The following is a 14,374-nucleotide window of genomic DNA, read 5'->3' as shown; positions in this document are numbered from 1 at the left end:
GTTCTTGTGCATCTACATTATGGTGAAGTCTTTAATTACATGATCACATACTATTTTTCCACAGGATCCCTGCCTCATTCAGTGGATGGTGTTCACTTAATAAGAAGTTATTCCATATTTTGTTTTTTCTTCATTGTTCAGTGTGTGCCCCTGGATTCAAACTGTCCTCTATTCAAACCCTGCCTTGGATACAGAATTATTAATTTCTGCAGGGGCTTTTCTATGACACTCATCACTACATTATCTGAGGGCTTCGCAGACTGTAATTTATCTTCACAACACCCCTGTGAGGTGCAGGGATGGTGTTCTCCCATTTTACATACAGCGTGCTGAGGCATGCAGATTAAGGTCAAAAGTTTCCACTAATTTTGGGTGCCCAATTTGAGACACCAGGGACCTGGTTTTTCAGAGTTCTTAACCCCAACTCTGATGGTTTCAGTTGCAGCTGTGAGTGCTCAGTATCTTTGCAAATCAGACCCCTCGGTCTCAAGTTGGGCACCCAGAAAATGAGGAACACACAATTAGTGGCCACCAGTGACAAGTTTGGTTCGAGTGACTTGCCCACCAGGGTGACATTCAGGTGCCTTAACCATGAGACATCTTTTCTCTTCCTGCAATCCCCTCCTCATTTACTGCTCACTTGCTGCCATCTGTAACAAATGTCCTACAGACCACAGCCTCCTTTACTACACAGCCCCAGTTCGGCCCCGGAGCAGGCCGTGCTGTGCACTGAGGGAAGCAGAGGTCCTGGGTAAAAAGTACTATGTGATCATGCAATTAAAGATTTCATAATCCATAGGCACAAGGAGGCTGAATTAAGCTTGCAGAGGCAACTGTGAATCTGGCTTTTCCTAACTTCTGAGTGCTTGATGTTGCAACATAAATAATCTTTGAATGTATCTTTTTGTGTAATTTCCTAGGTTTTTAAAAAATGCAAACAAAACACATTCCATCGCGTGGCATCACATCGACACCCACCTGCTCATCAGCAGGGTTGGCACCTTTAGATCCATGGCACAGACCTTTGCCACTTGAGCTAATGGAGTGAATGATCGCAGTGGTAGGTTGTCATCCTCTGTGTGGCCCAGCACTAGAGGGAGGTGAGAGAGACACTCTGCCAGTGGCTTTCACAGATGTTTGCTGACAGCAGAGGAGTGGTTAGATTCGGTAATCTTGGGCTTCGTTCCAGGCACTGAAGGGGAGTGTGCTCTGTTAGGCACAAGCTCTTCTGTCTGTTCTCCCAAACTTGACTCTTGTCCTGTCCCATTCCTATCTCTTCTCCACTTATTGTCCCACACCCATTCCCTTTGCCTGCCCAGTCCCAGTCTCCACTCAGGCTTCTCATCTCCATCCCAGGCTCTTTGCCCAGCCTGTTCTTGTCTCCCCCACAAGATCGCTGTCTTAGTCCCAATCTCCCCACCTCCTCTGCTCCTAGTCCCAGTCTCCTTGTCTAGCCAATCTAAATCCCCTCCAGATCCTCATCTGAATTGTTTCTTCCCCCCACTCACCTGGTTCACAGTCCCTGTTTCCTTTCCTGGACACTCTCTCCCACCTCACCCCCTCCCTGGGTCCTTGTCCCAGCTTTGTCCAGCTGGTCCCAGTTCTCTCTCAGCACACAAGCTCCTTGTCAGATCTGTCTTCCTTCCCCCACTGGTTTCTAGTTTGCCTCTTTGTCCAGCCAGTCCCCAGTCTCCCTCCCTCTCCCCAGCTCCTCCTCCAATCTCGGTGCACCCCAGTTGGCTCCCAGTCATACCCCCCATATCCCTTACCTGCCCCCAGACCCAGTCTCCTTGTCCAGCTAGTTCTAGCATCCCTTTTCCAGGCTCCTTGCTCAGACAGTCCCAGCCCCCTAACTCCTAATCACAATTTCTCCCCTCCTCCAATCCCACTCTCCTCAACCTCCTTGTCCCAATCTACTCCACCCTCCCCCGTCCAGCTTTTGTTCCCTCTGCATTCAGTTAAAACAGCTTCCTCCTGTGTGCCAGCAGGGGGTCATGGAGAGCACAGGAGAAACAGGTTCCTTGCTTACAGTTCAGTGTCTGGACTCCAGCCCAGAGCAATCTTTCCCTGGGGTAGAGCATGCTCTGCTGCTCCATGAGGATGGCACACAGCATTAGGAGCTGGGAGAGGCTTGAGCGTGCTCAGTGAGGATGGAATCTTGGAGGGTTTAGCTGCTAAAACCTAAGTCTCTATTGAGCATGTCTGACCTGTGTTATTTCAGAGGCTCATAATTTAGCCACATTTGGGCAGATTTTCATGGGGTTGACAAAAGGCTCATCCCTGACTACTCCATTGCCCCCTGCTCCTGCCTGGGGTCCCCTGCCTGGGCCACTGGAACTGTTCAAAGAAAAGGTTGTAACAATTTTTAGAGGCAAAACAATGTTATTTGTCCCTAGCCTCGTTCTCAGAAATGGCTGAACTGACAAAAAATGCAGCCTGAGGCAGATGTCCAGCATGGAAAATTTCAGCCCAAACAGGAGAGTTCAGCAAAAATATAAGCAACTGAGAACAGCATTTTATAATGGGAAGAGCTGGGCATTCCTGAAAGTGATGCTAACAGCCCCACCTGTAATAAGGGATCAATGCTCAGCTCACACAGTCCAGCCGAGAGTCCCGAGGCGTGGTACAGGGGGAGTCCTCAGAGGGGTGCAAGCCGGGCTCCCATAGGTACTTGCAGTTCTTTTGAAAGGTGTTCATCAGAACTGGAGGCAGGGTCAGTGTCAGCTGTTTTTCTTCCCTGTGTGCTTACATGCAGAGGCTGAGAATGGAGTGAGTCATGGGCTTGGGGCCAGGCTCTTGAGATTGGGCCATGTGCTGCTGCTGAGAGTTGCCTTCTCTTTGTACCCATTAATTTCCCTTGGCATCACCGGTTTTGGAAGGAGCATTGGACCCCAGGCCTGGCTTGGTGTTGGTGGCACATGGGAGCCATATTTCTAACCATTTTGGGACACTTGACTAATGACAATTCTTTTGTCTGAGGATCCTCTTCCACTTTCCAGAGTTGATTGGTCGGTCCCCTCTTGGGCGCATCCTTCCCCCATCCCATACAGGTGAGGCTACACTTCCACCCATATTAATATGCTGTGAGAGACGGCTTTGCTACTCCTGTGAGGACGTGGGTTTTTCTAAGTGTAGCCTAATTTGGGATTTAGAGCAAAGAAGATGAACAGATTGGAGCCTTAGCTAATGGAAGCTTCAGCTGGTTGGATGCTGTGACTGACAATTGGAAGTACCCCCTGCACAAAGTATTTGGTGATGCCTGAAGGGTAGGAAGCAACATCCCCTGCTTATTAGGCAGCACGTCTGGCTTTGGCAGGACTTTGGCATGGAGGAGTTTCAGGGGAAGCCGCATCTGTGACATTGACAGGACTTATCCTGGAGCAGGCAGGATGTCAGTTGCTTTGGTTTGTACCTGTGCTGGTGGTAGCCCAGCTTGGCTTATACTAATGCCTGTATTTCTGACTGTTGGGAACCAGCTAGAAAAGGTGAGGAACAGCAAGGCAGTGGGGTCCCCTTATTTCTACCTGTGCCCCAAGGAAGGAAAGTCTCTACCTCCAGGGAGTTAAATCTTGGTGTACTGTGTGTCACAGCAGCAGTGCCCAATATGCAGCTCCGAGGGACTCCTGAGCTCAGTGGGCTGCAAAGCCCAGCACATCCGTTTCAGCAACACTTTCTCTAAAGAGAGTTTTCTCTCAGCCAAGGCAGTCAACCACATTGTGCTGGATGTGTGGGGCCATGCTGGGGAGGTGCAGAGGAGGTTTCTTAACACTCAGCACTCACCCAGCACTTTGCAGCTTCAAAGAACTCTACAAACTTCTACCTAATTAACCTCCACTTCCTGGGCACTGTGCGTCTGCTCCGCTCTTCACTTGCTCACTTACTCTGTCCATCTTCCACTGCATGCTAGGCTCCTTTGTTTGAGATGTGTCCCCCACAAGCCCCTGTGGCATGCAGCCATAGCATCTTTGCTATGCAGCTGCAGGTCCCCATTGTGACTTCCCCTATCCTGAAGAAAAGGATCAAAGTGTCTGAGCAGAAAGTTTCCCTTGATTTTCAGAGCTTCCTCTTTGTTCTAGAATCAAATCCCTAGGGCTTTGACACTGGGGAACAGGGGTGTTGATGTAAGGGCAGGGTTCTTGAGCAGCCCCACACACCCTGACCTCCCCTGAATATCCCCCTCTCCCTGCAGAGCTGGGCTGGCTGAATTGCTCTGGGGCTGGGGGAGGTGCGGAGCTCCTCTCCTTGGCCTGCTTAGGAGCTCCAGTGCATGAATTCTCAGGGCCACATGGGTCTTGTTTACTTGTCATGCTGAGAAGACAAGGCCCATTGTAGCTGAGCTGGAAGTGAAGGGGAAACAACCCTTCAATTCATGTGTGTAATGCTCCCCGATTCATCCTTATGCCAGCACCATGAGCCACTTTGTATCCTGCACCAGGGCTCAGCTTCAGGCAGGCAGCCCCATGGCTCCATGTGTATCAGGCATTAGTCCGTGTGCCTGGTTCCTGACAGAGCCCAGCCTGCTGTGCTAGGCTGGAGTGAGCTGGGGCAGGGAGGGCCATACTGCTCACCTGGAATGGCTCATGCTGCACATTCCCTTCTCTCCATCTGCTTTTCCTCTTCCCCGTCTCATGGGGGAATTACTGCTCCTCACCCAGTGGAGCCAGAGCCCAAAACATGCAGCCTGGGGAGCCGCGAGTGGCTGAGGCCTTGTGTGAAGCTGGACATGGCCAGAGCTGCTTCTCTGGGGCTAACTCCGGGCTTTGTAATGTTACCATTTAGTTCCCAGCATATCTGTGTTGTCAACATATCCATGTGTCACAGATCCACAGGATCTGTGTACAACCCGGTTTGTAAACCACCTTCAGTGGGGCAGACTCCCAAGGAGTCCCACTCGTTCTTCAGGATAGCCCATGCAGCCTCACCGCCTTCTGGACTGAGCTGCCTGCTGCAGGCCGGGAGCTCTGCCCAGTGAGTCCGGCTGAGACAGACCCCTGGCAGGAGACCTGTCCACGCTGCAGGGACTAACGCTCCCCGGGTCTGTATTTTCTGTGACACGCAAACAGCGTTTTCAGAACACAGTGGCTGGAACGCAGCATTGGAAGGCCTCAGGTTAGCAGAGAGAAATGAAGGTTAAAACGTGGTCCATTCTGGTTAAGCCAGCACAAGTCACCAGCCAAACTGTCATGAACTCCATTTCAGGCTTGGTCTCTCTCTGACCTCCTTAGTGAGTCCCAGGAGAGAGCAGCCAGCTTCCTCCAGAAGCCCACCCCTAAGTTTAGCCCATGCTGGTCACGACTAAGTCCTTTGTTCTCAAACTGGGGTCTGTGCTCAGCTTCCCTGCTGAAAGGTAGGCAGAAAATCTTCCTGCCCTTGGTGGTTGTTTCCTAGATGTCAGTGTTTGGTCGTTGGAGCTTTTCCATTGTCTCTTTGGGATTCTGCATTGACATGGGTTGCTTTCAGCAGGTTCCAGCCAGTTCCTTAACGACCCTACTCGCTGTGGCCCAGATAGCAAGGCGCCACCCACACCTGATGTCCTGTGCTGCCCCAAGAGCAGATTTAACGCTTTTCCCTCCACTGGGTAACACTGCAAAGTACAGAGGAAAACTGAGACACATACAGGCTTCATAAAAATGTTACAGAAACTTCCCACTTCGCCACAACATGTATTTTTTTGTGGTGCATTTTCAGGGGGGAGGACAACTAAGCACTTATCTGCGCCTGTTGGGAAGAAAGCCACATACCCTAGGATCTGAAAGATGCAAAGATAATTACTATATCTCAAAATAAAGGCAACAGAGCAGACAGCAACAAGTATTGAGGGACATCTCTGCTCAGTGTGGTCGGCCAGGTGCTTGCGAGGGTCCTGCTGAAAAGTCTCCCAAGTCCTTGCTGAGAGAGTCTGCCCTGAGAGCCAGTGTAGGTTCAGAGCTGGGTGCTCCACGACTGACGTCCTTCACATTGCTCTTGGTGCCAGAAAAAAGCTGTGAACAACAGGCACCTCTCAATGTAGTGTTCATTGACCTACGAAAGGCCTTTGGCTCAGTTAGCAGGAATGGCATCTATAAGATCTGGTTGAAAATTGGCTGTCCACAAAAGGTGCTGTCCCTATTCAAGGAGCTCCACGAGGGAATGAAGGCAACCATCCAGTGTGAAAATGAAACAGCATCCGAGTTTAGTATTGATACTGGTATGAAGCAAGGCTGCATCTTCGCACCCACCAGCTTTGGCGTCGTCTTCTCTATTCTTCTTAAGTACACCTTTGGAAATGATCTATCTGGCATACCAGTTGAATGGAGGATGGACGACAGCTTGTTTAACATCAGACGATTTCAGAGTAGAAGGCATATTGTCAAGCTTACTGTTCAGGATCTGCGTTTCGCAGATGACACCACATTCATCTGTCATTCACATGATGAACTGCAGGTCATAAAGAACAAGTTGTCTGATGCATACACCAAGTTTGGCATGGTAATCGGTATCAAGAAAACAGTTGTCATGTCACAAGGAACCAACATTCCACCTAAAATCTATGTCAGTAATGAAGTTCTAGATAACATGGATCACTTCTGCTATCTCAGCTCCGTTTTCACCAGCTCACTTAACCTCAATAGGGAACTTGATGCTAGAATTGGGAAAGCTTCTGTCGCTTTTGGCAAACTTACCTCACGTGTTTGGAACAACAAGTTGCTAACCATGAACACAAAGGTGTCTGTTTATCAGGCTTGTGTCATCCATGCCGCCCTCTACGGCTGTGAAAGCTGGGTCACGTACTCCAGGCAGGAGCAGAGGTTGATCAGCTTCCACCTCTGCTGTCTCAGAAAAGATTCTTGGAGTTACTTGGGACCAACGGATCACTAACAATGAGATCATTGAGAGCTCCAGCCTGCAGACTGCACTGGATGCTCACAGGCTTCGCTGGCTGGGACACATGGAGTGCATGCCTCAAGATCGTCTGCCGAAGGCTGTGCTCTCTGGTCAACTCAAGAACCGCCCACATCACAGAGGAAGGCCAAAGTGCCACTACAGCGACACGGTCAAGCAAGCCCTCAAGAAATTCAGAATTCCCCCTGGCAACTGAGAGAGCCCTGTCCACAAGCGCTCAGTCTGGAGAAGCCGGGTCAAGACTGATACATTCGCCGCAGAGAGCTATCGGAGAGCCCAAGCTGAGGCCTGCAGGCAAGCCAGGAAGCAGAGTGTGCTCCAACCTCCTTCTGGTGAGTGGACCTGTAGCCACTGTGGGAAGGTCTGCTGCTCATGCATCGGGCTCTTTTCCCATACCATTGCTAAGCACCACTGGCAGACTGGCTCTGCTGCGTCTCCTTTCATCTCTCAAGACGTGGGACGGTCACACCAATTTTTGGGATCCCCCCCCGCCCCCACTCTGGCACTGGTGCATTCACAGGAAGCAGGATTGGTTGGTGTTTTCTTTGGGGGGCAGTGGGAGGACAGCTGCTTGTCTTTGGTGGTGTGCCTGGGCTCTAGGGTTATGATCCTACCCACTGCAGCCTTCTGGCATTTGCAGAGAATCTCATGCACTGTGAAGGCCAGCCTTGGCTAGCCCAGTGCTTGTTCTCAGGGTGGTGTAAGAGCAAGACTTGCATTAGATGATGAGTTAGTGTGGTTCCAGGTGGGAGCATGGGGTGTGAGTGTAAATCAGACTCGGGAGACAACTGCCCAGAGCCCCTAGGGCATTGTTCCAGAAATGTCATCTTGAGGGCTGTGTGGGAATGCCCAGAGCTTTTCAAAGGGTCATTTCCTTTGTCTTTAATGTATTAATCTCTTAGGTTTATGTAGTGCCTTCCATCTGGGAGGATCCCAAAGTGCTTTTGGGGCTGTACATACAGGGGGCTCACCCACCACTTAGATGCAGCCATCTCCTGGATGGACAACTTAGGACAGGAAGTGAAGGAAAATCTAGTATCTAATTGAAACATGGGGGATGAATTCCAGGGAAGCTGAATGTAGTTTCTTGAACTGGACTATGGCCAGGACATTGGGGCTCTCACTCTTACTGTGGGAAAGGTTTCATGAGAGTGAGCATTAATGTCCCAGAGTGGTCACATCCTCAGAAAAAGCTGGCACCCCCTGCTGTCACACTGGGGCAAGGTTCAGCACAGCCTCGCAGATAAGAGCGCCCCCTACTGAACTGCCAACCTCCACTGAATGGTGGTCTCCCATCCAGGTACTAAACTCGTTTGCATCTACTTAGAACATGAGATGTGGCAAAATCAAGGTTTCAGGCCTTCCTCTCAATTTTCCTCATTTTCTTGATTTTTCTTACCCCCTTCCCACCTCTTTGAAATAATTTTATCTCCTCTGAAAATCCACAGAGTCTGCGCCCTCCCGAGCCCTGGCCTTTCCCTGATCCCTGCAGGAATGGGGTCTGTGTGTCTGTGGGTTGGGACTCCTGTGCCTAGCTGAGATCCGCAGCCTGCCATGGCTTTGGAAGTTCAGCTTAATGTCCCTTCTCTTTTTCTGATGCATTATTATGCATTTTTAGTTAGTCAGTCAGTCAGTCATGGAGAACATGTCTGTGTTCAGAGGGCAGATGGGGAGAGGAGTCTCTTAGTCACTGGTCCCCTCTGCTGTGGCTGATACAGCTGGCATGAGCACTGCCTGGTATCTCTGGGTTGGATGTTTGCATTAGCTGTAACACAAGCGTTGCCTGGCTTGTGCCAGGTTCTTCCATGGTGCTTTGCATCACAGTTCTTCCTTGGTGCGCTGAGAGGCGGATGGGCTCTGCAGCTAGGACTGAGTGAGCCAGCAGTGTGCTAAGGCAGCGGGGCTATTGCAGCATGATTGGCCTGGCCTTAAGCATGGAGCCATGTGGAAAGATAAAATGGCCTTCACCATCCTCCTCCCCTCTCCCTCTGGACAGGGCCTTCACCTCCCCTGCCGCTGAGTCTGGCCCCAACCAGACAGCTTCATGGTATGTGCCCTCTCTACACTTTCTCAGTGGGGACTGGGGCGCGGGGCTGAAGCCACCAAAAGGGGCAGAGAAATAATTTTGAGGGCTCAGGTTGCCAGTAATGAAATGCTAAAATGCCTGTTCCCCAGCTGCCCCCTGTCATGACTGACTAGATTGGAGAGTGGGACAGCATCTGCCGTGCCCTGCCAAGTGTAACCCATGCCTGGCCAGCTCCCTGCCGCTCTCACAGCCTCAGAAGTGGGTTCTGACTGGGTGTAGATGCACTGACGGGATTTTCTCTGCCCTGAGGCAGCTCTGTTGGGAAGAGTTGTGGTCATGTGGCATCTACTTGAGTAACAGCTTCATTTAAGCCCTCTTGACGGAGCTGTTGTGTGACTTGTGAACTACTGGGAGGAGCCCTGTCCTCAGCTCTGAGGTGAACATGCCAGCAGGGATGGAGATCTAACATGCAGCTAATTATCATTTTAGCACTTCGGAATTCTCCCCTCATTCAGGAGGAATTAGGAAGTCTGAGTGGGAGCTTCTGAGCCCTGAGTGCTGGCTTAGCCCTGCTGGCTCCGCAGGCAGGGCTTCTGCATACTTTGTGGCACCCAGTGGGCAGTGATTGCCAGGAGCTTGGGGGAGTCTCTGCCTTGCCATGTCCCTGTTTGGAGCCATGCTGATTCCTCCTCTCCTATTAGGGGTAGCTGGCTTGGGGGAAAGGAGCATGCTGGGTGCTTGGCTTTCCCCCTGCAGTCTCCCCCAGCCCATGCACTAGGGCAAGGAGGGCAGGAGTTTTCCTTGTCTCTCAGAGTGGGTTCAGGGTGAGGGGCACCCAAGCGTTTCTGGCCTGCTGTCCCCACCATAAGCTGATGTTCTCTGCTTGTCTCCTCAGAGTGCCTCTCGGAGGACTGTCGCTCAGTGCTCCAGGAACAGGCCACGGCGCTGGGACTCTGCATGTTTGCCCTGCTGGTGAGGCGCTGCACCAGCTTACTGAAGGAGTCTGTCGGAGGTATGGGAGCTGTCTGCACAGTGCTGGGTAGTGCTGGTAGCCTGCCTAACAACACGATGCTGCAGTTGATTCCTGTGTCACGCTAGCTCATGTACTCCCTGCCCTAGCCCAGCCCCGCTTCCCAGGCTGGCTCACTGCCTGCTCCATCACACACCACTTCTTGTCTCTTGAGGCCTCTGGGTTTTGTCCTAGTTTTCAGACAATTCCTCCCTCCTCCATCCCTGGGCTCTTTCTCCCTTTGACTCCACGCAGTTCCAGGACTTCAGTGTGGGGCTGCCCGAGCTGGAGAGCCCGCGATGTATATTGGGGGAGAGACACCACGACCCTTAGCCTTTTCATCCATCCTGCTACATGACGGGCTTTCTGGTGCCTCCAGACAACTCCTGGAAGTCAGGATTCCTGGGTTCTGTTCCTGGCTCTGCCATTGACTTGCTGCGTGGGCTTGAGCAGGTCACGACCACTCTGTAAAATGGGGTGATGCTGTATCCCATCCTTCCCTTGGGCCCGTCGCTGCGCCGGGGGTGTGAGTGGGGATGCAGCACTCTCTGTGCACCTCCAGAGTCAGGTACTCAGTGTCCTTTGCGTGCACACACACCCCCAAGAGGGAGGGATCCAGCCAGTCTTCCTCAGGAATGGGGGACTGCAGTGGGCCTGGCCCAGCTTTTCTTTTTTGTCTCTGCAGCTTGGCCCCAAGAAGCAGAGCAGGCTGAGGAGGATGATATCAAGGTCTCCGCCTTGCCCCAGGATCTGAAGGAGCTCCTCCCCAGCGTGAAAGTCTGGTCGGACTGGATGCTCGGCCATTCGGACACCTGGAACCCCCCTCCCACCTCCCTCGAGCTGCCCAAACAGTATGTGAGCTCTTCCTGCTCTTCCAGCGCGGGCCCACCTCTGCGGGCTCCTTGCCGGTGCCCCTTGTTCCCTTTCTGCCCCTCACGGAGGTGGTACGCTCTGTCTCCCAGCACCACTGCCTGAGCAGAGGGTATCGCTCACTGCCCTGTGCGTGGAGAAAGGGGTTAGTGACAGAGGGATCTTCCCTAGCAGTGAGAGCTGTGGGCTGGAAGTGGGGTGTATGTGGTTCAGGGTGGTGGCAGGCATCCCAAGGGCACAGCATTAACCCTTGTGAATAGCTCCCCTTCATTCCCTAGTGTGTCAGGGAAGGATGGGCCAGATTTCTAGCTTACACATGGGATCTCTCTCCATTTCCTGGGGTGCATCTCCCCGGGGCCTTTGCCAGCCATCCAGCTGTTTGTCTGTGAGAGTGGAGTCCGCTCCCAGCTCGCTGCTTGTATTCTCTTCACCTGTGAGAAGGAGCTGGACAAACCCCAGGCAGCCTGGGCCAGGCCTTGAGCAGCTCGCTGTGCTTGGAACCCCTTTCTCCTGGTTTGAACGCAACTTCCTCTGGCCCAGCCAGTCACAAAGGGTTAATTTGCTAAGCTGGCTGATTCCAGACCATTAGTCCGTAATGCGGACTAGGCAATTTGCATATTTTTGGACAGAAAATCATGTGAAGGGGCCAAGTATGGAGTGTGTGAAGCAGCATCTGAGCATGCTCCGTGACTGCTTTCCCGCAGGATTTTCCATCTGCCTCCGGTACTCTGGATCCAGAGCCTGAAATCACGTCTTACTGTTAATCCAAAGGAGCCAGAGCCCAGGGTGATGGGAAGGCGCATTAAGAGTAATCCAGCAAAGTGGCTTAGCCCTTAATGGGTCCCCGCTCCACCGCATCAGGCCCAGTCCCGCTCTCCGGTTTTATTGCCTCCACTCCAGTCCGTTTTCGTTTGGCTGAGGAAATGGAAATCTCACACAGGAAGTGCTGGGCCTCATTTTGTGGAGATGGAGTCTGTTTTCTGTTTGTCGGCTGCTCGATGTGGGACCGTTGCCTGCTCATGTGAACTGTTGCCCATCTTTGGGCAGGAACTCAAACTCGGAGCTGTCATGTGAGCACGCTTGCACCAATCCGGAGCTCCCTTTGCGCTGCCTATGCAGGGAGCTGCTGAGCCATCAGCAACGGGCTTGCCTCGAGATGGAATTTCTGATTGGGTTCATGCAGCCAGCGCTCAGCATGTTCCAGGGAGGAGCCACCTCCTCCCTCGTTCGGGGTGCACACTGAGATCTGCCTCAGCTGCCTCTGGCTGCTGGGAGCCAGTCTGGCCCCCTGACAGGGTTAGGAGCAGGTGCAGGCTCCCCCTTTCCCATCAAGACGGGAGAAGGTGAGGGTTACAACCCAGCCCCTATCAGAGACTGTAGCCCATGGTTCCATCAAGTGCCAAGGAGCAGCTGGAGATGCAGGTCCGTCCCGGGTGATAGGAGGTAGCTGGGTGTGGGCCATAATGTACTTCGAGCAGCTGCTCTGCTCAGAGCTCCAGAGTTGGGAAGTCAATGAGCTTCACCATTTGGTGAAGGCTCAGTAGGCCCAGCCACTTCCCCTGCCTTGCTCTCTTCATGCAGTGCTTGGGCCTGCCCCTCCTCCCACTGTTCAGATCCTTTCCCTACAATGGCTAGAGCCTGTTCTTCCCCATTGCCCACTCTCTGACAGGCCCCCTCAGATGTGGTGAGCTGTAGTTTACATGGCATGTCTCTGGTTTATTTTTGGGGTGTACCAAGATGTTCTTTTAGCACAACAGTTCTTTGCCTGTTTCCCACCACTCTTGTGTACCTCTGTGTGATGGAGGCCATGACCGCTAGAAATGGAGCCCCCTGCTGGACATGTGCCTCTCCAGGCAAGAAGAGAAAAGGTGGCAGGAGAACCAGCTCAGCCCTGCCAGGTGACCTCCTCCCTTCACTTCCCCAGTCTCAGCATGTCTCCCATGTAGGGTGGACAGGAGTCGTGATGACTGGCTTAGCATTCCTGCTTTGTACTGACGCAAGCCTGCACTCTGGTTCTGGGGCTATTTACTGACCAGGAGAGCCATCAAGTCCAGGGGCGTTGACAGGAACTATTTGAAGATGTTCTAAAAGTAAATCATGGGCCAGAGCATAAGGGAATGCCTTAGGCCAGGCCTGGGACCCATGGGTAGGGTGACCTTGGAGAGGGAGAGAAAGTGTAAATGCTAAGGGCCGAGCTTGACTCTGAGGCTGGGCGATGAGGAGGTGCAATGTTCCCAACTCCACGCGCCCTACAGCTGTGAGTTCTCCATCCATGACATACTCTGCTCCCTCCACGTTCCCTTCCAGGCCTTGTCCTGAGAGGCTGGGTTGGAATAGCTGGGAGCAGCCCTTCTAGCGCTACTTCGCCATTCCCTTGAGTGCCACCTCTGGGGACTGGAGCAGAGCAAAGGGACTGAATCGAAATTGAAACATGGGAGCATGCTGTGGGGATCCAGTGCATCTCTGTGTCTCTAGAAATCTCACCGGATCTCCAAAAAGCCCAGCACCAGCATAACGTCTCATCCCGGGGCTGGAGCTGGGGCCAGTGGTGACACAGCAGCTCATCCTGGGGCCAGGCCCAGCACTAGCACAGTGGCTCATCCCAGGGCCAAGGCCAGGCCTGGCACCATGGCTCGTCCCGGGGCCAAAGCCAGGCCCAGCACCAGCACAGTGGCTCATCCCAGGGCCAAAGCCAGGCCCAGCACTGGCACGGTGGCTCATTCCGGGGCCAAAGCCAGGCCCAGCACCGGCACGGTGGCTCATTCCGGGGCCAAAGCCAGGCCCAGCACCAGCACAGTGGCTCATCCCAGGGCCAAGGCCAGGCCCGGCACAGTGGCTCATCCCGGGGCCAAAGCCAGGCCCAGCACCGGCACGGTGGCCATCCCGGGGCCAAGGCCAGGCCCAGCACCGGCACGGTGGCTCATCCCGGGGCCAAGGCCAGGCCTGGCACCAGCACAGTGGCTCATCCCGGGGCCAAAGCCAGGCCCAGCACCGGCACGGTGGCTCATCCCGGGGCCAAAGCCAGGCCCAGCACCGGCACGGTGGCTCATCCCGGGGCCAAGGCCAGGCCCAGCACCGGCACGGTGGCTCATCCCGGGGCCAAGGCCAGGCCCAGCACCAGCACAGTGGCTCATCCCGGGGCCAAGGCCAGGCCCGGCACAGTGGCTCATTCCGGGGCCAAAGCCAGGCCCAGCACCGGCACGGTGGCCATCCCGGGGCTAAGGCCAGGCCCGGCCCGGTGGCTCATCCCGGGGCCAAAGCCAGGCCCAGCACCGTGGCTCATCCTGGGGCCAAAGCCAGGCCCAGCACCGGCACGGTGGCTCATCCTGGGGCCAGACGCACTATCAGCAGCAACACAGCAGCCCATCCTAGCTCATCCTGGGGCCTGGGCTAGTGAGGAAGCTTGTCAAGGCTCGTTGCAGAGTCTGGGGCCTAGGCCGGTGGGCCTGCCCATCCCAAGGCCTCCGCTCACGCTGTATTCTCCACATTCGTGATTCCTAGTTCTCCACAAATGACAGAGTCAGGGGACTTTGAGAACGTCTAAACTCAGCCCAGCTGTGGCAGTTGGTTTATTGCTTTCAGCTGGT

At 53.6% G+C, this 14,374-nt stretch overlaps 1 protein-coding gene across 4 annotated transcripts in view; it reads left to right on the top strand.

Annotated features, from left to right (window-relative positions):
* SMG6 (SMG6 nonsense mediated mRNA decay factor) overlaps positions 1-14,374 on the top strand; it is a 156,758-nt gene that overhangs the window by 74,014 nt on the left and 68,370 nt on the right. For 3 of the 4 annotated variants that reach the window (XM_074974502.1, XM_074974501.1, XM_074974500.1), the window contains exons 11-12: positions 9,804-9,920; positions 10,603-10,768. The exons of the other annotated variant lie outside the window; for it this stretch is intronic. In XM_074974502.1, coding sequence (XP_074830603.1) covers positions 9,804-9,920; positions 10,603-10,768 — 283 coding nt within the window. The remainder of the gene's footprint in view (positions 1-9,803; positions 9,921-10,602; positions 10,769-14,374) is intronic. 4 annotated transcript variants of the gene reach the window in all.

The sequence above is a fragment of the Natator depressus genome, chromosome 17 (assembly GCF_965152275.1).
Source record: "Natator depressus isolate rNatDep1 chromosome 17, rNatDep2.hap1, whole genome shotgun sequence".
In the NCBI taxonomy this organism is placed as follows: domain Eukaryota; kingdom Metazoa; phylum Chordata; order Testudines; family Cheloniidae; genus Natator; species Natator depressus.
The sequence above is the reverse complement of the archived record's forward strand: the minus strand, read 5'-3'. Positions and strand labels throughout refer to the sequence as shown.